We start from the raw sequence: 25,132 nt of genomic DNA on the forward strand, positions 1-25,132 counted from the left end.
GGAGCAGATCCCAACCGTCGCCACCAAGAGACTGTAGGCTTAACAGTCCAAAACACAACGTGCAGGTGACTGATTTGGAGGTCAGGTCTTGAAGGACAGAAAAATCTGCATTTAAAACAGTGAAGAAGCAGATATACAAGTCTTGTTTTTTAAAAAAAGCTTGTAAATCAGGACACAAAGGTTCACACAGAGATTGCTGGGAAGTAAACAGACAAAAATACCATAAGCAAAAAAATCCAACAAGATCAAGGTGTTTGTTTTTTTTAAGGGATCAGCTGATAAAAATGCAGTGACATAAGATATTCACAGCACTGATCAACTACTGGCCTACACCCATAAAAATACATTTATACATGGGGAAAAGACATCCAAGTATCTCACCCTCCAGCAAGCTAAAAGGCTCTTGAGGCTCGTATCCATTTTAAAACCTTTGTATGATTCCTGTGGCACTTCTACTGTGACACAAGTTGGGTAAGAGATAACCACCCAGGGCCATCTATCTTTCTTTCTTTCTCTCTCTCTCTCTCTCTCTCTCTCTCTCTCTCTCACACACACACACACACACACACACACACACAGATAAGGGAAAAGTGTCCCAAGCCCAAGGCATCAGTTATTTCACAAAACAATGGAGTAAGCTGTTATGTACAAGTCAATGCGAGACAGAACAGTTTTAGTGTTCTTTGTATCCAGCTCTTCACAGTCTTTTGGATTCTTACACATGGATTCTTTTCAACACACTGGTACAGCTCACACAATATTTCAAGAGGAGTTCAAATGCTCGGCCCTTAAAAAACATTCAATAGATCTAATGAGGCTTAAACAGAGCTACAAGTGCCATCACCATGCCACTTTAAAAAAAAAAAAACAATTAGTGGACAGATTTGGTGTTCATCGGAAGTGAAAACACAGAGGACTCTGGCTAGAACCAAGCATGAAGAATTTACATGCCCTTCAGTACTGACCTGTACCTCTCCTAATAGATCAGTCCTGGCCCTTTCAAGCAAAGATGGCCAATAATACGTGGTTTGATGAAGTGTCCACTTGGAGACCTTCAAACTATATGTAAACTGGGGCTCATACATAGATCTCCAGCTCTGGATGGCTAGTTGCATCAACTCTCTCTCCTGGTTCTCATCGGTTTAATTTATGTATTTTGTCTAGGTTCAGGGGGAGGAATAAGAATTTCAAATTCTTTCCTTGGTACTTTTCTCTGCATTCTGGTATGGAAAAGATTTTCCCTAAAACAAGTCCTTAATGAGTCAGAAGAGAACAGAGAAACTGTTGCCTGTCCAGAGTCCCCAAATTACTTTGGATTGGGGAAACTGGAGGTTTATGAGCTGAGTAGAGATTCCACCATGAAGCATCAGAAAAGAAAAATATCCCAGCCCACAGTTCTTTTCCAAAGCTTGCTGCTCACAGCAGATGTAGCATGATGTGCTCCATACTACAGCACTAGAACAAGGAAACCAGAAAAAGACAAAACAGCTCTTCAGCGGTGGGTTTCAAGAGAGTGCAATTAATTGAAAGCTACAAAAAACAGGATTCCAGACCAGTAAACAGAACCTGTGCAATCAAAACACACAGATGTGAATCTTTCAAAGGATTTATACTTAAAAACAAAACAAAATAAGCGTCAGTCACAATGAATGTGAAAAATCCATTCAAGAGGGCTTGTTTCCAGTTTGTTTGGAATGCTGCCGTCTCCTCTCTACTCCCAGCCTCCAGCTGAAAACACAATCGCTGGCACAGTGACAACTGGAGCTAGGTCCTTAAATCAGACTAGCTCTGCCAGATCCAGTACTCTGAACTTATCCAGGTTGTAGAAACAAGCCTTCACCACTCGTCCACCAAAGTATCTTCCATTCAGATCCACCACAGCTGGAATCCAAGCCAAAAACAGGTCACTAAACACCAAGTAAGGTAAACAATTCTCCAGCTAACACAGTTCTGCTTGAAAAAAATAACTATTTTTAAAAATCAACTTTTGGAAATTAACAGGAATTATAGTGCAATCTCTGACCTTTAATTGCTGATTCAACCCTCTCAAACTCTAAAAATATTCTCACTGCTTCATCATCAGGGGCACCAGGAATCTGACAAAAGAGACAGTTGATCAGAATGGTCAAAATACAGCTATGAACTGTTGGGCTTTATAGGAAAAGCAGGTAGGATTAAAAACATACAGCAACCAGATGTGGTCCCATCAAGTTGCCAGCGTGGTGCTCAGTGCTAGCCAGGCTGAGTCCCACTTCTCTCTGGGGAAAGGCTGTTCATTGGAACAGGTCTATAGCCATACGCTGCTACATGCCAAACTTCACAATAACTTGATGTACAAGGCGTGGCTATCGCAGCAAGAACCAAACAGTCCCAAGCACTTCCAGCTCAGCGTTTTTGCCTACTTCCTCATCTGAAAAGTTAAGCATTTATAGATGTGGTGGAGAAAGAGGTCAATTAATTCTTACCTCAAAGATGACACATTTCCCAACCTTGCCATATTTTTCACATTCTTCCTTGGTTTCACCTTCTAGATCTTCATCAACCTCTCCAGCACCTACCATGTTCTGCAAGTAAAGGGAGGAAAACCAATTCAACAGATGGATGCTAAACAAAGGGTGCATCCTGCCACCAGGGGGAGCATTATATTGAAACTATGAATGAGTTATAAGTGTCAGTTCATCAAATCATAGGCCACCCATTGTAGCATCACATGGTGCTAGACAATTCCCTGGCACTAACATGCTATCCTTGAGTTATTGTTTCCTTTGTATGGCCCACAGTCATGTTAACTGGTTAATACAGGACAGATCAGCTGTGTTATCACAAGTTATTGATCAAAACCTTGTAATTTCAATGTACTCAAATGGCAAAAAACAAAACTTCTTTTCAGTCCCCACGCTAGACACATCAAGACTAATGATCAGAGGTATTATGGCAACTGTTAGGTATTTTCCAACAACACAGCAGGACAAGAATAAGACCACAGTGCACAATGTGGGGGGGAAAAGTTGGCATCTCATGGAGCTTTTATAACAGGAGAAAAGGGTTTGAGCACTAAAATTGAAACACACAGTCTATATTACAAAATGTGAAGTTAAATGTCCTCCTGACTCACCCTTAATAAGACCACTTTCGTCGGGCACTTTAGTATCTCTGTTAATGGATTCGAATCAGTTTTCTTGGATGCATCTACTATAAAGAGAGTAAGTCACGGTATATGTTACATTTTTTTAGAACATGTTCCTTGGGGGGCCTACATCGAACTGTTCCAATAGCTGCATTCAGTTACAAACCACTAAACGTAGTCTCGGAGTAAAGGCCTTTCACTGAACCAAGTCACTTCATGGCTACTTGAACAATTACTGGAACAACTGGCTCCCTTTTAACAGGCTGTTCAGATCACTGACAGCATGAATACCAAGCTGAAATACAGGCAATGTTATATTTGCCAATAATCCTCTGTCAGTTTTAACAGATACCAAATCTTCTAAGGTTCGCTGGACTTCAGATCAGGGGACTCTGCTCGGAAAGTATGATTTCAACCATGACTATAAAGTGTTACCAGGAAACGAAGGAGAAGGAGATCAGAACAAAAAGCAGCATTTACAAATGTGCAGTAGCTTTTGCACATTACATTTCTCTCTTAATTTCCCAGTGGTGATAACCTGGAAGATGGCTGTTTTTAAGGGCTGTTAAGTGAGGGAGTTACTGTAGAGAGGAGAATGACTTTTACTTGGATTGTGTCCCAACTCACTCCACCCCTGGCACCTGTCCTCCATGCTTGGGCTGTGCTCACATGGAGCTCCCCTCTTGACCCGAGCTTTGGGCTGGAAAGCAGCAGCGGAAAAGACGGCTGCATCAAAGGTGCATGCTGAGAAAGAACCTGCTTGTGCAGGGAGCACATTTTAACAGGGAGATGAGATGGCAGGAAGGGGAGGTGCCTGACTACACTGAGGAAAGGCACAGAATGGAACTGGAGAGGGTGGTGGTGAAGAGGATGAAGAGCTGAAAATTTAAAGCAGTAGGGCACAGAGCAATTGTTAACACTTAAATTCTTCAATGTCCACAAAGAAAAAACTGTCATCAGTCATCAATGTTCCACAACGAGTCGACATTGTGTACAAAGATATAGGGTAAACAAAACAAGAAAAGCCACCACTGAGCCGGATCCCTAACTTAACTCCTGTTTCCTTCTCAGAAACCGTCAAGGTGAACAGCTTCCCACAGAATGGAATCGAGTTACCTTTATCTGCAGCATCACCAACAATGATCTTTCCACCTCTCTTGCTTGTTTTTTCTACTGACAGTGCTGTGCTTAGCCCTTGTTCGTGCTTCCCCAGCCCTTGGCCCTCTCTGAAACCATACTTCTGCATGATTTTATGAGCTACGGTGCCTCTGTTGAGAGAAAAAGGACGGGTTGTCAACCATTCATTTCATTTCTTAAGCAGCACTGTCAACACATTTCATCTTCGTGCTCAGGGGAACTCAACATAGGCCCTCGCAATAAGCAGGTTCCAAATACTGCCCTGCAAAACCAACTGTTGTGTGCAGATGGTATCTACAGCTGCTCTGCCAAGGAGTTTACAACCCATGTCTTAGTTTAGTGTTGCCATAATATTTAAGAGAACATATAAAATAGTCTAACTCCTAAAATCTTATTACACGCAGATCGACTAGAAGAGCTTATATGGGAGCTTCTAACACCTAAAAATTTACAGCACTTTACAAAGCTGACTAACTATTATCATCCCCGGATTACAGATAGGGACACAGACAGTTCAATCACTGAATAAAGCTGCTCGCACTCGTTAGGTATAGCATGACTTTCATTAGCAACGAACATAAGTGTCACAGATTCCACAGAAACAGCCAGAATGGATCAGACTCAAGGTCCAGATACTCCAGTATCTTGTCTCTGACAGTATCCACCATGAGACGCTTCAGAGGAAAACATAAGAACTCCGCAGTAGCAGATGTGGGGCAATCTGTCCTCCATATTAGGTCACAGATAGGCTTAGGTCCTGAAGCTCAATATCCCTTTCACAAAACTATTATCATTATGACAACTCAGGATATTCTTAATACCCATTTAATGTCCAATCCCTTCCTGAATCTTGTTCTTTGTCTTAATGACATCATGTGGCAATGAGTTCCACTGTTTAATGACATATTGTATGAAAAAGTATTTCCTTGTATTTGGTCTTGATTTTTCCACCTTTTAATTTTCCATGGAAAAAATTGTGAGTCAACAGTTCGCTACACAACCAAACAAGTATGGGCCTTTTCAAAACACAACTTGTGTTATGTCTTTTCAACATTTCATTTGCAGATCATGAATGGATGGTCAAGATGTGACAGGCCTTACAAGACTACAGAAGTTTACACTGCACCACAGTATAAAGATCCCGCTCTCTGAAAAGATTATTTTTTAACTTGATAGGAATGAAAGATTATAAAGAGAAATGAAAGATCAGTGACCATTTAGCTATTTCTCAAATGCACAATACAGTCAAATACAAATATTAAAAGTAGTTGAAAGCTCTGGATCACTGATTCAAAATAAGGTCTCCAGACAATCCTAACCAGAGAAAATAACTAGGTCTGACTCAATAGATTGGGGGAATCCTTTTTCAGATCGGATGAAAAAACCTTATTAGAAAAACTGCATGAAAAACAAAGTATATAAATATAGAAAAAGTGAGCTATTAGTATTCTATAAAATACTTGTACACTTTCATGGCTGGTTTCAGAGTAGCAGCCGTGTTAGTCTGTATCTGCAAAAAGAAAAGGAGTACTTGTGGCACCTTAGAGACAAATTTACTTCAGCATAAGCTTTCGTGAGCTCAGCATCCGATTAAGCGAGCTGTAGCTCACTAAAGCTTATAGCTCAAATAAATTTGTTAGTCTCTAAGGTGCCACAAGTCCTCCGTTTCTTTTTACTTTCATGGCTGTGACTCTTGTGAGTGCTAGTACTGTAATTACCCTGCAGTTACATAAAAATTAACGTGCGTGGAGTTGAATATAAATCGTAATTATCACAAATAAATATTACACCTTTCAGTTGAGGTCTCCAAGCACGTTATAAACATTAATTAAGCCTCTATATTCCCCTAGCTGGAATTATAAGCAGTTTTACAGAAGAGTAAAGGGAGGCACAGATTGGGTAAGGGTGTGGCGCCCACAGCTGCCACTAACTTCAAACAGAGTTGAGATGCTCAATGCCTCTGAAAAAAAAAAAACAGTGATTTGCTCAAGGTTACACACAACACGCCTCTGACAAAGGCAGGAAAAAGCACTCAGGGTCTTGAACTAGCCACACGTACTTACAAATTGGCCACACCAGCTTGGCATGGGCAAGCCATAAACCTTTATACTGGAGAGGGCTCCAGAACTCACTAAAAACTGGCCATTCCTCCTCAAACTCATTGGCCCAATTCACACAAAACCATTGTGTACTACATTTCCTGCATTCAGATTAAGTTATTACAGTGAAGAATATACATGCAAAGACTGTGTTCTTCTGCACACCGAGACAACATTTTTAACTTTCATCCTCTCCCCCGGCAAGGCACTTCTCATGAAATGTTAACTTGTCAATGATATTTACCCCATGTTAGCAAGGAAAGAATTACTAGGCCCTGTTGGGGACCGCGGTCTTTCTGGCTCATCATACACCGGGGGAGGAATAGCTGCTTTGGCAGATGGTGCACGAGGTCTTGACTCCTCTTCAAATGGAAAGGATGGTACAGCTGGAAGAAACATGAGACATTTACTAGTTGGTCAAAATACATTTGATGAACTATATAGGTCATCACTTCCCACCATTTTCAAATCTCATCTAACAGCATCATGGGCCTCTCTCTCATTTACACTGAGGCCTCTTAAAGGTAGCGTAAATATAATTTGCCTGTTAAGGTTCTTTATACTGCCAGAGTAAGACAATGCGGTCTTAGGCTTGGTCTACGTGGCGTGGGGGGATCGATCTAAGTTACGCAACTTCAGCTATGTGAATAACATAGCTGAAGTTGACATACTTAGATCTACTTACCGTGGTGTCTTCACTGAGGTAAGTCGACGACTGACACTCTCCCGTGGACTCCGCCTGCGCCTCTCACCCTGGTAGAGTACTGGAGTCGACAGGAGAGCGCTCGACGGTCAATTTATCGCATCTAGACTAGAAGCGATAAATTGACCCCCGCTGGATCGATCGCTGCCCGTTGATCCAGCAGGTAATATAGACAAGCCCTTAGCGTAAATGAGAATCAGGCCCTTTATTTTCCTTGCTCATACAACTTACTATGTCTCCTCTCCATTATTAATTCTCTCTGTAACTAGGTTTAACCTCTGAAGTGTTTGGGGATATATTTGTATGGCATATTACACTGATTCTTTGTTTCTACAGGTAATCAGGGCTCTATCATCTCTACTTAGCTGCCCTTCGTTAGTTTGTTTCAATTCCCCATTGCATCTTAAGGTCATTTGTCTCCTCAACAGTAAATTCTCTGGAAAGAGGGAACCCAAACATATGTTCTTTAATCACGAACTGAATTATAGAAAGATTGGGTTATGCACAAAATTTGGTAACAAGAAGCTTAAAAGGAGTGCTCTGTACTCTTATGCATAGGAAGAATGACTCCTAAAGACAGAACTAATGCAACTTAAAAACTGTGTGTTGAAAGGCTCTTTTCTGTTGATAGCTTTGGAATAACAGATTCCCAAGTGAGATGAGCATATCAGTCTCACAAGTCAAGTCAAACTATGGTGGTGCTAAGGAAAGTGGCAGACAAGTGTGAAGTTGCGAGTGAGTTTGCATATATAATACTATGATTTCATTTCAGAGTGATTACTTCTGTTAATTACTAATTGTACCTAAACAAAAAGTTAGACGTCAGTTTGGGGAAATCATAGAAGCGGAGACAGAAGAGACCTCAAGGTGATTCAGGTAATCCAGTCCATCTACTGTCCAAATGTAAGACTGTTCCCTGTAGTAATTTTTTTTTAGGATTTGTCCAGTCTAGATATAAGTGTCTCAGGAAATAAGGCTTACATTGATTCCCTTATGAGATCATTTCACACTTTAAGAGATCACGCCCTTAGGTTATTTTTTCTGAGTTCCAGCCTATATTTAACATTCCTTGACTCTATCCAATTGCTCTTAACTATACTCCCCTAAACAATTCTTCTTTGTCTTTGGTGTTTACAACCTTAAATATTTGCAGAAATTTATGTCCCCACTTAGTCTTAGTCAACCTTTACATCTCAATTCCCTGCCCTCCACCACCACCTTATTCTGATAAATCATTTCAGGACTCCCAAGGGAAAGAGTTCTTTATGTATAAAATATTCACAAACACATTTATACTTGTACATGCATAATGAGATGTTAATGAATTTTAATTAAAAGCTAAAACTACAAAACAAATGTCAAAAAAGTTTGAGTGTGCTTTTTATTTTATTTAAATTATAATTTTTCTTTTTAAAAATAAACTTGCTTGAAATGAAATCTGAATTTAATACAAAATATGTTAAGGCGTAAACTTATCAGAATCTCTTAAAACATTTAAATAAAAATGAATATGCTGAATCCATAAACTTCTATAAAAAATTCTGAGTTAAAGGCTGCTTTTCTATATAAAGAAAAATGTTTTTCCATTGATTCTAACCTGTGAGGTCAAGCTTTATACATATGGCACAGAAGGTCATGTACCATATTTAGGACTTGTATTGTTTAATAAAAGTAAATTTTATATGATAATTTGTGTGTTTAATTAGATTCTAGTTACCATCCTAATGCAGCTTGATGTAAATCATGAGCAAAGAGTTAATTATCTAGTAAACAATTATCGTTCACTATTTTCTAACGCAATAAAAATATACAATTAATAAGAATCAGAAAATATTAAGCTATGTAATTGCTTAAATAAAGGTATATAGTTATAATGCACCTTCCCAGGTAGCAAAAAGTAATGCAAAGGCTCTATTTAATTGTAAAGCAACATGTTTTAATGGTTATATCAACGAATGAAAATGCACCTTTCTTTAGAAAATAATTGAAATAAAAATGGAAAAGTTGATTAAAATTGATGATTTAAACTGAGGCTTTCCACTTGGTGATTTAAATCGCCTTGATTTAAATGCCCCGATACACATATTGCAATCTTGTCTTTAAAACTAATGTCACTGAGAAACTGAGAACCACCCAGCCCTCACCTCCCAAGGGATAAACTCCCATCCCTACACACAGACCCTTGAAACAGAACATGTACAAGAGTACCCAGGGGTGTGGGAAGGGTGGAGAAATCCTCCCCTGCCCACCAATATGGAGCGAAACAGCTCTGCAGCTGCATGGTTGGTCTACCTGCTGCACTTCCTCCTTTATGTAGCATGTGAATGGCTGACACAATCCATGCCATTATGGACCAGCCAGTTATACCACTCCTCACAGAAGAAAACCCTGTGAACTGCAGCTCTGAAGCATGCAGGTGGTGCAAATCCCCTGCTCAAGTTCCGAGCACCCTGTCCCCCTACCCTCTGCAGCCAGGGACCTCCATGCCTGTGCAGGGGAACGGCAGGATCTGTCCCTCGCTGAGCGGAAAGTTTAAGTAGGGACTTAAACTGTTTTTCAAGGGTTAGAAAATGTAAAGGTCAAAGCATTGATTTTGATATACATACGTTCTTTGTCCTTCTCAACAAGAGACGTAGGTGGTGCAATGGCAGCACCTCCCATGCCTGTGAATGAAATTATAAATCATGTGATTGGAATGTAAGACCTTCATGCAGATGAAGTGTTTTGTCATTTGAGATAACAAAACTCTTCCGGACACATTAATGCAAGGCGGCCACCGGAAGCACAAACATACAACCCCAGGACTCCTACAAGAAATCATGGTGCTCGCTGAAGGACTTTGCACACACATTTTTATATAGCTTGCTGCCAATAACAAGCATCAAAGTGGTGGAAAAAGCATCTGACTTGGAAATCTTAACGGTGATAGTTAATAAACTGCTGCAAACTTAAGATTTCTAATATATCAAAGGATACCATATCATACCAAGCCGATGTGCTACGGGGATGTGAATAAAAATTATGCAATACAACTGCCTTAAAATCAATACCCGTGATTTTGGAAGACTGTAGCAATAAAGACCGCAGCAGTAAAGACTGCATTAAAATGGAACCTCAACTCAAAGATTGTCTGCTCATCAAGCCAACTAAAAAATTATATTGTACTCAAGGACAATTACATTAACACAAGAGTGCGAAACAGAGGGCCTTTTCCAGTCAGGGAAGCGTGAATGGCAAAGTAGTTCTAAACATACACTACAGAACATACGCGTTTTATTAAACATAGCCTTGTTTCAAAAATGAAGATCTAAAGAAGTGGGTCTGTATTACCAACGGTGAATCTGCTACTGAAATTCAGAGCAGATTTTTAGTTTCTCTGAACTGAGAGAGATACCCATCCACACAGAGCTGCATTTTATTATGTGGCTCCAAGGGCTTTCAAATAAGGAGAGGTGCAGTGATTGCACACATTAAGAGAAGTCAGAGCTCAATCTTTTAAAATCAAACCACAAGAATGAGCTCATGCACCTCTGTTCACTGGAGCCTACATCATTCAGAAATCTCTAACGCGTGTATCTAAAAACTAATGTTAAAAGGGAATTTCACAGGCAAAAAAGGGGTCTCTTTTACCCCCAAAAAAGAATGTGGTTTCCTACTCTACAACAGCTACTCCATAATAAAGTGACAAATGTATTATAGGAGGCCAATGGACACTAGATTCTTGGGGTGAGAGGGGAGGAATAGTTTACAGCAAAAAACTGACTGCAGAGAATTTGATTTGCCCAAGGACATAAAGTTAGACAATTCTCCTCTTACTTCTTTTCCTCCTCTCTCTCTCATAATCTTCATCTTCATCAGAATCTGGATCTGGTCTTCTTGAAAACCCACTGGCTTCATGCCGGTCTTTACGTCTCCTAATAATTAGAATAGGAATTATGGTAAGAAACTATCAAGTGAAAAAAGAACTAATGTTTCAGAGAAATGCTTGCAGTGTGAATTACATTACTAGCTCCTCATCTGCATTTCATATAATGCTTTATCAGCTAAGATGTCTCTTATAAGCAAACTGCCTTTTGTTTGTTTTGATTGATTCTTTCCGGTTTTCACATTTTCTGCTTTCATCCTTTATAGAACAAATCATTTTTTAAACACTAGATGGGGTCCAATCCTCCAACAGACATTCACACTTTCATGCTGAAATCAAGTCATTGGGAATGCACAGAAATGAAGATCTGCACATGTAGATCTGTTTGCGGACCAAACCCCAGATTTAGGTGGTTGCAATGGAAGAAATGCAGGATGAAATTACTAGGAAGGTAACGGAAGACCATGGCTGATTGTCTTGCTTTGAACAGTATGCCTACCGCTTTACTGGTTTTCTGTTACAAAGATTAAGCTAATGCTCAGATAAATTGGTTAGTCTCTAAGGTGCCACAAGTACTCCTTTTCTTTTTGCAGATACAGACTGACACGGCTGCTACTCTGAAATTTATTAGAGCATAAGCTTTTGTGGGCTACAGCCCACTTCATCGGATGCATAAAATGGAAGATATAGTAAGATTGTGTGTATATATATACACATACACACACAGAGATAAGTTTGAAGTTACCATACAAATTGTGAGAGGCTAATTAGTTAAGATGAGCTATTATCAGCAGGAGAAAAAAACTTTTGTAGTGATAATCAAGATGGCCCACTTGGACAGTTGACCAGAAGGTGTGAGGATACTTAACATGGGGAAATAGATTCAATATGTGTAATGACCCAGCCACTCCCAGACTCTAGTCAAACCCAAGTTAATGGTATCTAGTTTGCATATTAATTCAAGCTCAGCAGTTTCTCATTGGAGTCTGTTTTTGAAGCTTTCTGTTGCAATATTGCCACCCTTAAATCTTTTACTGAGTGGCTAGAGAGGTTGAAGTGCTCTCCCCCCGGTTTTTGAATGTTATGATTCCTGATGTCAGATTTGTGTCCATTTATTCTTTTGCATAGAGACTGTCCGGTTTGGCCAATGTACATGGCAGAGGGGCATTGCTGGCACATGATGGCATATATCACATTGGTAAATGTGCAGGTGAACGAGCTCCTGATGGCGTGGCTAATGTGATTAGGTCCTATGATGGTGTCACTTGAATAAATATGTGGACAGAGTTGGCATCGGGCTTTGTTGCAAGGATAGGTTCCTGGGTTAGTGTTTTTGTTGTATGGTTGCTAGTGAGTATTTGCTTCACGCTGGGGGGTTGTGTGCCACAAGTACTCCTGTTCTTTTTGTGGATACAGACTAACACGGCTGCTACTCTGAAACCAAAGATTAAGAACATCACCATGGTTCAGTCAGTCAAAACATTCACCATGTATAAATCTCAAATCGGTGAAAATGTAGATTAGTAAAATAAAAATATTTGTTTTGACCTTAGGGTCATGTTTTAAGTCATGTAATATCTGCATGTTCTTTAATACAATCTTAAACGAGGATCATGACAGCCCAGATTGTGGTCTTTTAAGAAAGAAAAAAGTAGATACTTGTAAGACATTTACAAATATTACACAACAGCCTCAAACACAAAGGGGAAAAAACTCCCATCCCCAGCACTAGCCATGAAAATTGTGCTAACAGAGGTTAGTTAAGAATAGAGGTCCCACAATTAGGTATCATTGAGGCACCTGACAATACTCTCAAGAGACTCTCTGTATTAAAAAGCAAATATCCCCAAATATATTTTCTAGAGACTGCACCATACAAATACTTGTGTTGCCGCAACAATGCATCCCTGCTTAGTGCAGACTTGGTTATTGAAACACATTCTAGAGTAATCTCATATTCAAGTCTCATGACATAAAATCATTTTTTGAAGATGGTTTGTTTCCTGAGGTTGTAGAGCAGTGGTGGGCAACTTGCAGCCTGCCAGCTGCACGTGGCCTGCCAGCGGATTAACCCGCGTGCAGCCCACGAGACAGTGTTTACATTGACCGCCCGCAGGCACGGCCACCCACAGCGCCCAGTGGCCACGGTTCACCGTTCCTGGCCAATGGGAGCTGTGGGAAGCGGCGGCCAGCATGTCCCTGAGGCCCGTGCCGCTTCCTGCAGCTCCCATTGGCTGGGAATGGAGAACCGCGGTCCCTGGGAGCTGTGGGCAGCCGTGCCTGCAGGCGGTCAATGTAAACACTGTCTCATGGCCCGCCAGCGGATTACCCTGACAGGCTGCATGTGGCCCGCAGGTTGCCCACCACTGTTGTAGAGCCATCAATATTCATTATGTATTTATTCCCTCTCTTTTGTTGGGTTTACAGAAAAATAAGAAGGAGCCCTGGCAATCAATGGTGAAGCTGTAGGTAAGGGTACATCTAACTCTGCAGCTGGAGGTGTAATTTCTGGTTTGGGTAGATGAACACATGCTAGCTTTGATCAAGATAGTATCTAAAAATAGCAGTACAGCCATGGCAGCATGGGCGGGGCAGCCAACCACCCTGAGTACAAACCTACCCAGGACCCTCAGTACTTACTCCAATAGCTAACCTGTCCAGCCACACCAGCTTTTAGCATGCTAGCTCACTCAAAGCCAGTGTGTGCACATCTAACCAAGCTGGAAACTACCCCTCCAGCCTGAGTGTAGAATTACCTTAAGATTAATTCAGATTTCAGTGACCCTTTGACCCCAAATAAGGAACAGCATGAAAGGGCCTCAGAGAGTCCCAGGTTGTCCTCTTTCACTGGAAGGATGGCGATCATGACTAAAAGAAGAGGAAGCAGTCTACTTGACCAGAAAGGTGGAGGGAATTAGCAGAAGTAGGACCTAGGTTATCCCTCTTGTAACTTCATTAACTACAGAGGACACACATCATGGAGGAATTTGGCCCATTAATCCTACTAATAAAGCTGGACATGTTTTCAATATTGTATTGAAATAGCAGGGAAAACACCTGCCAGATATCCAATAAGATTAATCAGCTACTAATTTAAAATACACTATCATACAGGAACCAAGGAGCTGTAGAGTAAATGCTTATTTTAATGACACCAATGCTTTTACCTGGATTGAGGAATATTTTCTCTCATGCTTTGAGAAGCCAGAAATAACAATATGCAATTAACTTCTTTTAACTGAATGCTGAATAAAAAAAAGTGTCCCATCTCAGGAACCGAAACTAAAGTCTTACTTTTCTCTTTCTTCAATCTCTTTTTGCCTCTCCAGCTCACGCTGTCTTTGTCGTTCCTCCCTCTGGCGTTTTACTACTTTCTCATAATCATTGGGAAACATAGGATCATATTCATCAGCCAAAGGAATCAGCACATCTCCTGCAGAAAAACCACTAGGTACGGGATCCTTACACAGAAAAAGCATAAATATCAATGTGATCAGACACCTAAGAGCAGCAGTTGGAATAAGCCAGTTGTTTTTACCACTACCAACAAATAAGTTTAATATCTTCAGACTGCTTAGATAGAAAGTGAAATCCTAGTCTGAGTGAAGTCAACGGGAGTTTTGCCATGGACTTCAATGGCAAAGGTTTTACCCTATGTCACTTTCCGCTCAATTTTTTGTGTGCAGAAAACAACTATCCCACCCACTCCCTTCCAAACACAAAGAGGTGCCAAACAAGCATAGCTAAGGTCACATTAATACCCAATAAGTTCTCTATCCAAAACTACAGCCTGCTTGCGTAGGGCTGGGAGGGGTGCTTGAAAGAAACCTGTGAGCTTGTATCCATCTGTCTGCTACTATATTAAGGATTGACATCCCCAACCCTTCTTATTCCATCTGGAAGGAATATTTGCTCTGGAGATTAGATTAGATTTCTTCTGTTTGTTATAAAAGACCACTTCCAAGCATGATAGGATCGCAATTTAATTTTTTCCCCCCAACCTACCTACCTCACAGGGTTGCTTGCAAAGTGCCCTGAACTCCTCAAAAGAAAGGTGCTATGTAAACGCATACTTTTTAGTTCAATTAAGAACACTAAGGGTTTGTCTACATGGTGAGGTAATGCACTCTATAGGGCTATGATTTCTAAAGTGCACTGATGAGTTGCACATCAATTGGCCTGTGTATACTCTCCTAGTGCACACTAAAGGTTCCTTACTGTAGTTGAACTATGGAAAAGTGCACCAACAGGGTTTACACGGGCCAAATGATGTGCAACATGTCAGTGAACTTTAGAAATCACATTCCTGTAGAGCACATAATGTCCCCTACCCCGCCATGTAGACATGCCCTCAGTAGTCTATATATTTATAGACTGTAGCATCGGGAGAAGTTTGCATACATTTGGAATTTTCATGATTGAAAATAAGTCTGAACAGAAGAGAGGCTAAAAGCAAGTAGAACAGTTGAGACCAGTAGGACAAGTAAATTAATAAATAAAATGCAGACTACTACAGAAGGCAGAGAAAGAAAACGAGAATTCAGAATCAGATGTAATCTGCTGTGTTTTTAAGCTGATCTAGCCTTACCTTTAACCCAGCAGCTACATGAGGTGGCGTGTCTACAATCTGTCTGTCATCAGAAGAGCTCCCTCGCTTCAGGTCAATCACTGGAGCAAGGACTGTCGTTTGTTTTGTTCTCTGACTCTGAAACCATCAAAATACAAAAAAAGCAGAAGACAATACATTCATTTTTTTAAAAGGGGGTATTTACTTCATATTCCTAAACTAGATGTTTCTTGATTTCAAGAAAGCTTAAAATTGGATGAATATCGTCTCAGGCCTCAATCCTGCCTCTCTGCCCCATGCAAAACTTACCATACCACTTGCATTTTCATTTTACCAACATATAGTCCTTCCTCAGCATTTCTAACCGTGCTTGAAGTTGTGATTGTTCATTTCATATGTTATTTATGCACCAGCACAATGGGTCACAATACAGCTCTATGGCTAAAGTTTATTGACTGCCGCTGTAAAGCTTATACAGGAACACACATCCAACATAAACCTTAACGGGCTTGATCCTACCCGACTGAATTCAATAGGAGTTTTGCCATTAACTTCAATAGGAGCAGGATCAGACCGGAAATGTGTTTGGTTTTCTAAGTCTAGAACTGAAAATATACCTTTAAAATTGAGAGAATCTCCTCAGTGAAGAGCTTTGTTTGAATAAGAGCAGCAGAATAGGTCTTTTCTTTCACTAAAGTCCTGTTGGTTTTCACATTTCACCATGAGGAAAATAGAACTTTCTAAAAACAGGATTAATACATTCTTATATATATAGTTGGATGGGTTTCCAAGAAAAGACAGACAGATTGGCACATCGTGCCTCAGAACCACACAGAAGGGGGTGCTTTAAAAGATCACATCTATCAGTTGTAGCCTTATTTCAGGTTTCATCTGTACAAAACTCGTAAATTAAGGACCAAATTCTGCTCTCAATTACAGCAGCATAAATCTGGAGTAATTGCACTGATTTCCACAAGGGTAACTGAAAACAGGATTTAGCCCCAAGAAAGGATTTTACTATTTAAAAGTTTAACTATATTTTTCCCTCTTCTAATTGATCTTCTTTGCACCAGAAACTATGGAGACTTTGACAGCAGCAGCCTGTGACTGAAGCACACGAAAAATACATTCATTCATTCATCAACAAAAGAAGTAGGACAATGATGATGTCATGTTGCAATATATTGAGAGAAGACAGCTTGGTACAAACTTGCTTCTTCATTTTCCCTGAAGGAATTAGTTTATACTTTCTCTGCCTTCCTTTCAGCCTTCTAAGTGGACTGGAAATATTCTCAGCAGCAATTTCTGACCTGATTGGCAATACCAGGAATCACACCGCAGCCTCTGGCGGCTTTTAAAATGATAAGCAAGAAATGATGCAAGTTGGCCAACAACAACAAGTTACCAAATACCAAGCAGCACAAAAAATTGAACATCTCCAATTTCCCATCAAAGGCTGAACCAGCCTTGCCTATTCACTTATTTTTAAAATACTTAAGTACCCAATTTAATGTCTTCAGGGTTAAATTTGAGCTCCACATCAACACTTAATTATTTATTTAAGAAATGAAAGCAGTTCCCACAGCCATGCTGTGCATATATTAATTATGCTATACTTTATATGAAGGGTCTCAGAGAACTTATACCACTTTGTTCTTGCTTCTACTGCATACTCCTGGGGGAATTTCGTGTCACTGCATGCACACAGAATTCATGGCCCCCACAGATTTCTTTGCTTCCCTGCAGAAAAATGACTTCTGACAGGGAAGCAAAGGGAAGCCACAAGAGCACTCCTGCACCCGCTCCCCAGCAGTGCAGGCAGGTCAGTTTGGACACCCATAGCAGCCGGTAGAGACATAAATCACCGTGGGGGGGAGGGGTGGGCAGGGCAGTCGTGTGTGAGAGAGAGACACTGTGTCCCTCTCACTCGCTATTGCAGGACGCTCGGCGTGGAGGGGCAGGGCTTTGGGGTGTTTTTGAAGAGGCAGGTGTGGGGCAGGCTCTGTTCCCTCAGGCAGAGCAGAATATAGCAGCCTGCCTGCTTAGCAAATTGTTCCCATTGTTCTTAGTGAATTCCCCCAGGAATATAAAAGTTTTAAGGCTCCTTTACATTGCCAGAGTGGTGTAAAGGAGCTTTATTGTAAAGGAAGTACGACCTTATAAATGCTTATGGTGCTTTAGTGATTAGAACTAGTCTAAATGCTTGGACTAAAAAAATTTCCTATCAAAATGTGCTCCATGAACTGTTTGCTACTGACCTTTTTGGAGATGGTCGGTAGCCAGTATAAATTGTGAGTTTGAGTACTCAGTCCTCACTTGCTCTTCAGTTGCCTACGATGTAACACTGAGCATATGGCTGCATATATTTGTTGACTAATATCTAAAAGTAAAGGGTCAATACTAGCTACATTACTATTAGACAGAAGGGGTTTGGTGATTTCCTCCAATGCTCCCCACTCCCATTCTCCATCCATTGTATTGCAGTTTAAATAAATTATCAACATATTTGAAGCTAGCTTGATTATATTGTGGTATTTTGACAAAAAATATGCAGAATTTTAAAATATGGTGCGCAGAATTTTTAATTTGGCGCAGAATTCACCAGGAGTATTCTTCTAGTGCTGCCCACTACCAACTGAAGAACAAAGCCTGACAATGCATCCAAAAGTCTGTACAGCTGGGAATGTACACTCCGCAGCGTGCTCAGTACAAAGGAAATCCTACTAAGACCAGCATTTCAGGAGAAAAATTTAAAAAGACAGCATTCCCTATGGCCAGCAACCTTGAGCCATCGGGAGCAGCAATATCTGTACCTTTGCTTGAGTGAGAGCCGCCTTCTTCACCTGCAACTGAGACTGCAGTAGTTTGAAATTTTTGGACCAGCCTTCTGTTTTCGAATCGCTGGTTTCCACTCCCAGGTCATCATAAAGTGACATTTTCCCCTTCCGGTTAAAACTAAAAGACAAAAGAAAAGTTAGGCTGAATTAATAATTTTAATAACATTAGACATAAATAGTTAACTAAATATTATTTTGGAAACATTTGGACTCCAAGGTGTTGGGGGGGGGCAGGGTTCTGTTTTTTTAAAAGAAATATTAAAGATCAACAGACCTACACTAAATTTCCTTTCCAAAACAAGGGCAAATTATGAAAAAATAGCAACATATTAGTCCCTAATTTGTTTTCCCCCCCAGACAGTGGTACTTGTGTCTGTCTCTCTCATAAAGGCCATAGGGCAACAAAACAAGTTACCATTCAAAAAGCTGTGCAGTGCTTCCATAAATGTCCCCCAGGTATCAAGTGATATTAGACATTTTCTAATATTACATCTGTGGTGTTAGATGTGGTGGATTCACCATCACTCAAAACTTTTAAATCAAGACTAGTTGTATTTTTAAAATGTACACCACAGCTAAAACAGAAGTTATGGCAGGAGTGGTGAAACTACGGTCCGCACCACGCTTGAGGTCAGCGCCACTCAAAGCCAGCACCCCTGAGACTCTCCCCACGACCCAACCCCCAGCCTTGATCCCCCTCCTGCTCTCCAAACCCCTCGATCCCAGCCCAGCGCACCCTCCTGCACCTCAAACTCCTCATCCCCAGCCTCACCCCAGAGCCCGCCCCCCACCCCATTTTTGTGAGCATTCACGTCCAGCCATACAATTTCTATTCCCCAATGTGGCCCTCGGGCCAAAAAGTTTGCCCACCCCTGAGTTACGGGCTGAAACTACTGGGTGAGTTCCCGTGGCATCATGCAGGTCATACTAGATGATGATGATGTCTTAAAATCTATGCCTATAAGTAGATTTTTAAATTTAACTCTTCCTGCTACACCTGAGAACTTTTTTGTATCATCCTACTAAGTAAAAAGCCAATATCCTTCTACACTAATTAGGTTTGCCAAAATATCACCTGACATTTCCATAGCACACAAAGGCCCCCCAAATGCCTTTCTAATTATAGACAATAAAAATCCATAACATCAACAGCATGGGGAAAAAAACACTCTCCATGTGATGTTACACCTGAATTTGAAAAGGATTCAGGCAAAAGTTATCACCCCCAGGCCTGCAGCCAACCACCTCAGCTGCATGAAGAGATCTCAGCCTACTGTCATCAGTAACATGTTCTAGTCATGGGCCTCTCACTATTAAGGTCTTGATCCTGCAATCAGATCCATGCAGTGGAGCCCTAATGACAGAGGAGCAAGGATTTTCCAGTGTGGAACCAACGGCAGGATTGAAGCCAAAGTGACATTTATGCCATGTGATGATTGACAGAAAAATGAGGACCCAGAGCAGGACTGTACAGGAAAAGAGAAGAGGCTATATTGCATCAAGATATGTTATACCTATTGAAGTCCCCAAAAAAGCCACGGGAAAGCATGAATGCAGTCCCTCACTACTACAAATTATAGTCGAGTTTCTCCTATTTGGGGAAATCGCAGAGGTCAGCAGACCCGCAGTGCAGTGGATGACCCTCACCCAGAGAAAACCACCTTCATGATCACGACCATAGTCAGGACGGACCATCATCCAACATTATTCAGCTTCATGTTAATTTTGATGCATTGCTCCTAACAATCTGATCATTCAAATACATTGGGACTCCGAGCCCTGGTGGTATTGTTATACAACTCACTGGAAGTGGCTAGCATAATTTACGTTTAACGCTGTGCTCTTAGAGGCGGTGCGTGAACACTTTGAAATAAATAACAAATAAACTAGTGATTATACAGTCAATCAAAGATCATGTAACAAAGTTCACAGCACACAGAAAACTGATTTCATCTTGCACTGGGATGGAAATAAGGGGGTCAACTGGGGCAGAGCACACTGCATAGAAACAGATGGGAATTTTCGCTGGGGCTATTGCTATTGTTTGTACTGCAGTAGCCCCCCGAAAAGCCAGTATCAGGATCACTTGGCCACATGTAAACACACAACCGGGGGTGACCCCTGCCTGAGGAGTCTACAACACTTAACACCAGTAGTGAGACAGACAGGAATGGAGGGAAACGGTGACAAACCCCAGTTCTGAGGGGAAGGGCCACAGGCACTGGCCCCTGAACAGAGCTGAGAACGTCTCAGTCACTGAAGTCTTACATAAAGACCCTCACAGTTTAAGATGTATGAAGGGTGAAGGGCTGGGTCGATGCCTGACTCTGTGGCAGGAGCTTACAGTGACACAGCCATTCAGGTCCACTCCCCCAGCGCTGGACCACAAGCCATCACCCAAATCGTCACCCCCCCAAGCCTGCAGCCAACCAGCCCAGCTGACTGGACCTGGCCACCCCTTTGGTCCCCAGAACAGGCCTGGCCCTGGGAGCTGCTGGTAGAGCCGCTCTTCAAGCCTGAAAGCCCCAGCCCCTGTCCAAGCCTCCTAAGTAGCTCACCAGCCCCTCCAGCTGGCTGGGCCTGGTGCCCCCCGATCTATAGCCCAGGCCCCCATAACTCCTCCCGATCTACCCCCAACAACCCGCATGCTGGCCTCCCCCAGGAACCCCCTAAACTACCCCATAACCCCTGAATTACCCCACCCCCCGAACCTCCCACCTTACCCCCCACAGCCCCTGGGCTGGCCCAGCCCCCCATGCACCGCCCGATCTGCCCCCCAGGAACCCCCTAAACTACTCCATAACCCCTGAATTACCCCCCCTGAACCTCCCACCCTACTTCCCACAGCCCCTGGGCTGGCCCAGCCCTCCATGCACCTCCCGATCTGCCCTCAGAAGCCCCTAAACTACCCCATAACCCCTCAATTACCCCCCCGAACCTCCCACCCTACCCCCCACAGCCCCTGGGCTGGCCCAACCCCTTATGCACCTCCTGATCTGCCCCCCTAAACTACTCCATAACCCCTGAATTACCCACCCTGAACCTCCCACCCTACTTCCCACAGCTCCTGTGCTGGCCCAGCCCCCCATGCACCGCCCGATCTGCCCCCCAGGAACCCCCTAAACTACCTCATAACCCCTCAATTACCCCCCCTGAACCTCCCACCCTACCCCCCACAGCCCCTGGGCTGGCCCAGCCCCCCATGCACCTCCTGATCTGCCCCCCAGGAACCCCCTAAACTACCCCATAACCCCTCAATTACCCCCCTCCCCGAACCTCCCACCCTACCCCCCACAGCCCCTGGGCTGACCCAGCCCCCCATGCACCGCCCGATCTGCCCCCCAGGAACCCCTTAAACTACCCCATAACCCCTGAATTACCCCCCCCCGAACCTCCCACCTTACCCCCCACAGCCCCTGGGCTGGCCCAGCCCCCCATGCACCTCCCGATCTGCCCTCAGAAGCCCCTAAACTACCCCATAACCCCTCAATTACCCCCCCCGAACCTCCCACCCTACCCCCCACAGCCCCTGGGCTGGCCCAACCCCTTATGCACCTCCTGATCTGCCCCCCTAAACTACTCCATAACCCCTGAATTACCCACCCTGAACCTCCCACCCTACTTCCCACAGCTCCTGTGCTGGCCCAGCCCCCCATGCACCGCCCGATCTGCCCCCCAGGAACCCCCTAAACTACCTCATAACCCCTCAATTACCCCCCCTGAACCTCCCACCCTACCCCCCACAGCCCCTGGGCTGGCCCAGCCCCCCATGCACCTCCTGATCTGCCCCCCAGGAACCCCCTAAACTACCCCATAACCCCTCAATTACCCCCCTCCCCGAACCTCCCACCCTACCCCCCACAGCCCCTGGGCTGACCCAGCCCCCCATGCACCGCCCGATCTGCCCCCCAGGAACCCCTTAAACTACCCCATAACCCCTGAATTACCCCCCCCCGAACCTCCCACCTTACCCCCCACAGCCCCTGGGCTGGCCCAGCCCCCCATGCACCTCCCGATCTGCCCTCAGAAGCCCCTAAACTACCCCATAACCCCTCAATTACCCCCCCGAACCTCCCACCCTACCCCCCACAGCCCCTGGGCTGGCCCAACCCCTTATGCACCTCCTGATCTGCCCCCCTAAACTACTCCATAACCCCTGAATTACCCACCCTGAACCTCCCACCCTACTTCCCACAGCTCCTGTGCTGGCCCAGCCCCCCATGCACCGCCCGATCTGCCCCCCAGGAACCCCCTAAACTACCTCATAACCCCTCAATTACCCCCCTCCCCGAACCTCCCACCCTACCCCCCACAGCCCCTGGGCTGACCCAGCCCCCCATGCACCGCCCGATCTGCCCCCCAGGAACCCCCTAAACTACCCCATAACCCCTGAATTACCCCACCCCCCGAACCTCCCACCTTACCCCCCACAGCCCCTGGGCTGGCCCAGCCCCCCATGCACCGCCCGATCTGCCCCCCAGGAACCCCTTAAACTACCCCATAACCCCTGAATTACCCCCCCCGAACCTCCCACCTTACCCCCCACAGCCCCTGGGCTGGCCCAGCCCCCCATGCACCTCCCGATCTGCCCTCAGAAGCCCCTAAACTACCCCATAACCCCTCAATTACCCCCCCGAACCTCCCACCCTACCCCCCACAGCCCCTGGGCTGGCCCAACCCCTTATGCACCTCCTGATCTGCCCCCCTAAACTACTCCATAACCCCTGAATTACCCACCCTGAACCTCCCACCCTACTTCCCACAGCTCCTGTGCTGGCCCAGCCCCCCATGCACCGCCCGATCTGCCCCCCAGGAACCCCCTAAACTACCTCATAACCCCTCAATTACCCCCCCTGAACCTCCCACCCTACCCCCCACAGCCCCTGGGCTGGCCCAGCCCCCCATGCACCTCCTGATCTGCCCCCCAGGAACCCCCTAAACTACCCCATAACCCCTCAATTACCCCCCTCCCCGAACCTCCCACCCTACCCCCCACAGCCCCTGGGCTGACCCAGCCCCCCATGCACCGCCCGATCTGCCCCCCAGGAACCCCTTAAACTACCCCATAACCCCTGAATTACCCCCCCCCCCGAACCTCCCACCTTACCCCCCACAGCCCCTGGGCTGGCCCAGCCCCCCATGCACCTCCCGATCTGCCCTCAGAAGCCCCTAAACTACCCCATAACCCCTCAATTACCCCCCCGAACCTCCCACCCTACCCCCCACAGCCCCTGGGCTGGCCCAACCCCTTATGCACCTCCTGATCTGCCCCCCTAAACTACTCCATAACCCCTGAATTACCCACCCTGAACCTCCCACCCTACTTCCCACAGCTCCTGTGCTGGCCCAGCCCCCCATGCACCGTCCGATCTGCCCCCCAGGAACCCCTTAAACTACCCCATAACCCCTCAATTACCCCCCTCCCCGAACCTCCCACCCTACCCCCCACAGCCCCTGGGCTGGCCCAACCCCCCATGCACCGCCCGATCTGCCCCCCAGGAACCCCTTAAACTACCCCATAACCCCTGAATTACCCCCCCGAACCTCCCACCCTACCCCCCACAGCCCCCCATAATCTACCCCTCCACAACCCCCGGAATTACCCGCGGCCCCCCGCCATGAAGCCCCCGAGCGGGCCCTGCCCCCCACCCCGGAAACGGGGCCTCCCGGCGCGGCCTAACGCCCCGGCCTCGCGTAGCGCCGGGGACCGCTCACCCCGGCAGAGCCCGCCAGCGACCCGCCGCCGAGGAGGCAGGGAAAGGCTGTGGCCGGCTGGGGCGCCCGGGCGCGCCGTACGCGGCCGCTGCGCAAACCCCGTACGTAAGCTGCGTGAACTCGGTCCGCCGGGGAAGCGAGGATAAGAAGTACGCAAACTCCGTAAAGGGGCGGCAGGGCGAGATCGGCGCAGAGGGAGAGCTGGCGATGGGGAGGCGTTCCCCAAAACGCGGAACTGCGCGAACGTCGTATCTTAGGGGCGGTGTTCCGCAAATGACGTAATGTGGCCATAGAGAGTGCAGCCGAAGGCACTGGCCCACTGCTGACCCCTAGCGTCGGCACCCTGATATTGCATGAAGAGGGGAAACCCACAACCGCTGCAACAAGTTGGTCCAGTGAGACAGGAGGACTTGTGGCATCTTAGAGACTAACCAATTTATTTGAGCATGAGCTTTCGTGAGCTACAGCTCGCTTCATCGGATGCATACCGTGGAAAGAACAGAAGATCTTTTTATACACACAAAACCATGAAACAATACCTCCTCCCACCCCACTCTCCTGCTGGTAATAGCTTATCTAAAGTGATCACTCTCCTTACAGTAAGAAAAGGAGGACGTGTGGCACCTGAGAGACTAACCAATTTATTTGAGCATGAGCTTTCGTGAGCTACAGCTCACGAAAGCTCCTGCTCAAATAAATTGGTTAGTCTCTCAGGTGCCACACGTCCTCCTTTTCTTTTTGCGAATACAGACTAACACGGCTGTTACTCTGAAACCAGTGAGACAGTGGTTCTCAGCCAGAGGTCTGGGGTCCCCTGGGGGGCCGTGAGCAGGTTTCAGGGGGTCTGCCGAGCATAGCCGGCATTAGACTCGCTAGGGCCCCGAGCAGAAAGCTGAAGCCCCGTCGCGCAGGACTGCAACCCGGGGCCCTGAGCCCCACCACCTGGGTCTGAAGCCAAAGCCTGAGCAACTTAGCTTCACGGTTGCCCCTTGTGGCGTAGGGCCTGGGGCAATTGCCCTGCTTGCTACCCCCTGATACCGGCCCTGGCTTTTATATGGAGAAAAACAGTTCTTGTGGTACAG

General features: G+C 44.9%; 1 protein-coding gene and 1 non-coding gene across 4 annotated transcripts; both read right to left on the reverse strand.

Annotated features, from left to right (window-relative positions):
• Window positions 1-1,590: 1,590 nt before the first annotated feature.
• Window positions 1,591-24,177, reverse strand: RBM17 (RNA binding motif protein 17). 3 transcript variants are annotated; one of them, XM_073328848.1, is made up of 12 exons: window positions 24,051-24,177; window positions 18,312-18,453; window positions 15,520-15,636; window positions 14,226-14,392; window positions 10,883-10,980; window positions 9,673-9,729; window positions 6,608-6,749; window positions 4,244-4,395; window positions 3,116-3,189; window positions 2,466-2,564; window positions 2,024-2,096; window positions 1,591-1,881 (listed from the first exon to the last, which is right to left on the reverse strand). In XM_073328848.1, exons 2-12 carry the CDS (start codon window positions 18,432-18,434, stop codon window positions 1,778-1,780), a joined length of 1,206 nt encoding a protein of 401 aa, XP_073184949.1. In that variant the 5' UTR covers window positions 18,435-18,453; window positions 24,051-24,177; the 3' UTR covers window positions 1,591-1,777. The 3 variants fall into 3 exon arrangements, with proteins under 3 accessions (XP_073184949.1, XP_073184947.1, XP_073184948.1); XM_073328846.1 differs by having other exon boundaries at window positions 3,116-3,192; window positions 24,051-24,174; XM_073328847.1 differs by lacking the exon at window positions 24,051-24,177 and adding an exon at window positions 20,618-20,637 and having other exon boundaries at window positions 3,116-3,192.
• Window positions 19,872-20,033, reverse strand: LOC140905664 (U1 spliceosomal RNA). Its single transcript, XR_012156907.1, has one exon. It is a non-coding gene; the product is annotated as a U1 spliceosomal RNA (small nuclear RNA).
• Window positions 24,178-25,132: the final 955 nt, after the last annotated feature.

Source organism: Lepidochelys kempii, chromosome 1, assembly GCF_965140265.1.
Source record: "Lepidochelys kempii isolate rLepKem1 chromosome 1, rLepKem1.hap2, whole genome shotgun sequence".
Lineage (NCBI taxonomy): Eukaryota > Metazoa > Chordata > Testudines > Cheloniidae > Lepidochelys > Lepidochelys kempii.

What these genes read in the sequence shown, in the direction of transcription:
- RBM17 (XM_073328846.1), bottom strand. Translation starts at nt 18,434, where the DNA reads ATGTCACTTTATGATGACCTGGGAGTGGAAACCAGCGATTCGAAAACA. An exon ending in CGGCTCTCACTCAAGCAAAG is followed by an intron (nt 15,637 to 18,311) that starts GTACAGATATTG and finishes TGATGGTTTCAG; the next exon opens with AGTCAGAGAACAAAACAAAC. An exon ending in TCTTTCCTTGCTAACATGGG is followed by an intron (nt 4,396 to 6,607) that starts GTAAATATCATT and finishes TTCTCTCAACAG; the next exon opens with AGGCACCGTAGCTCATAAAA.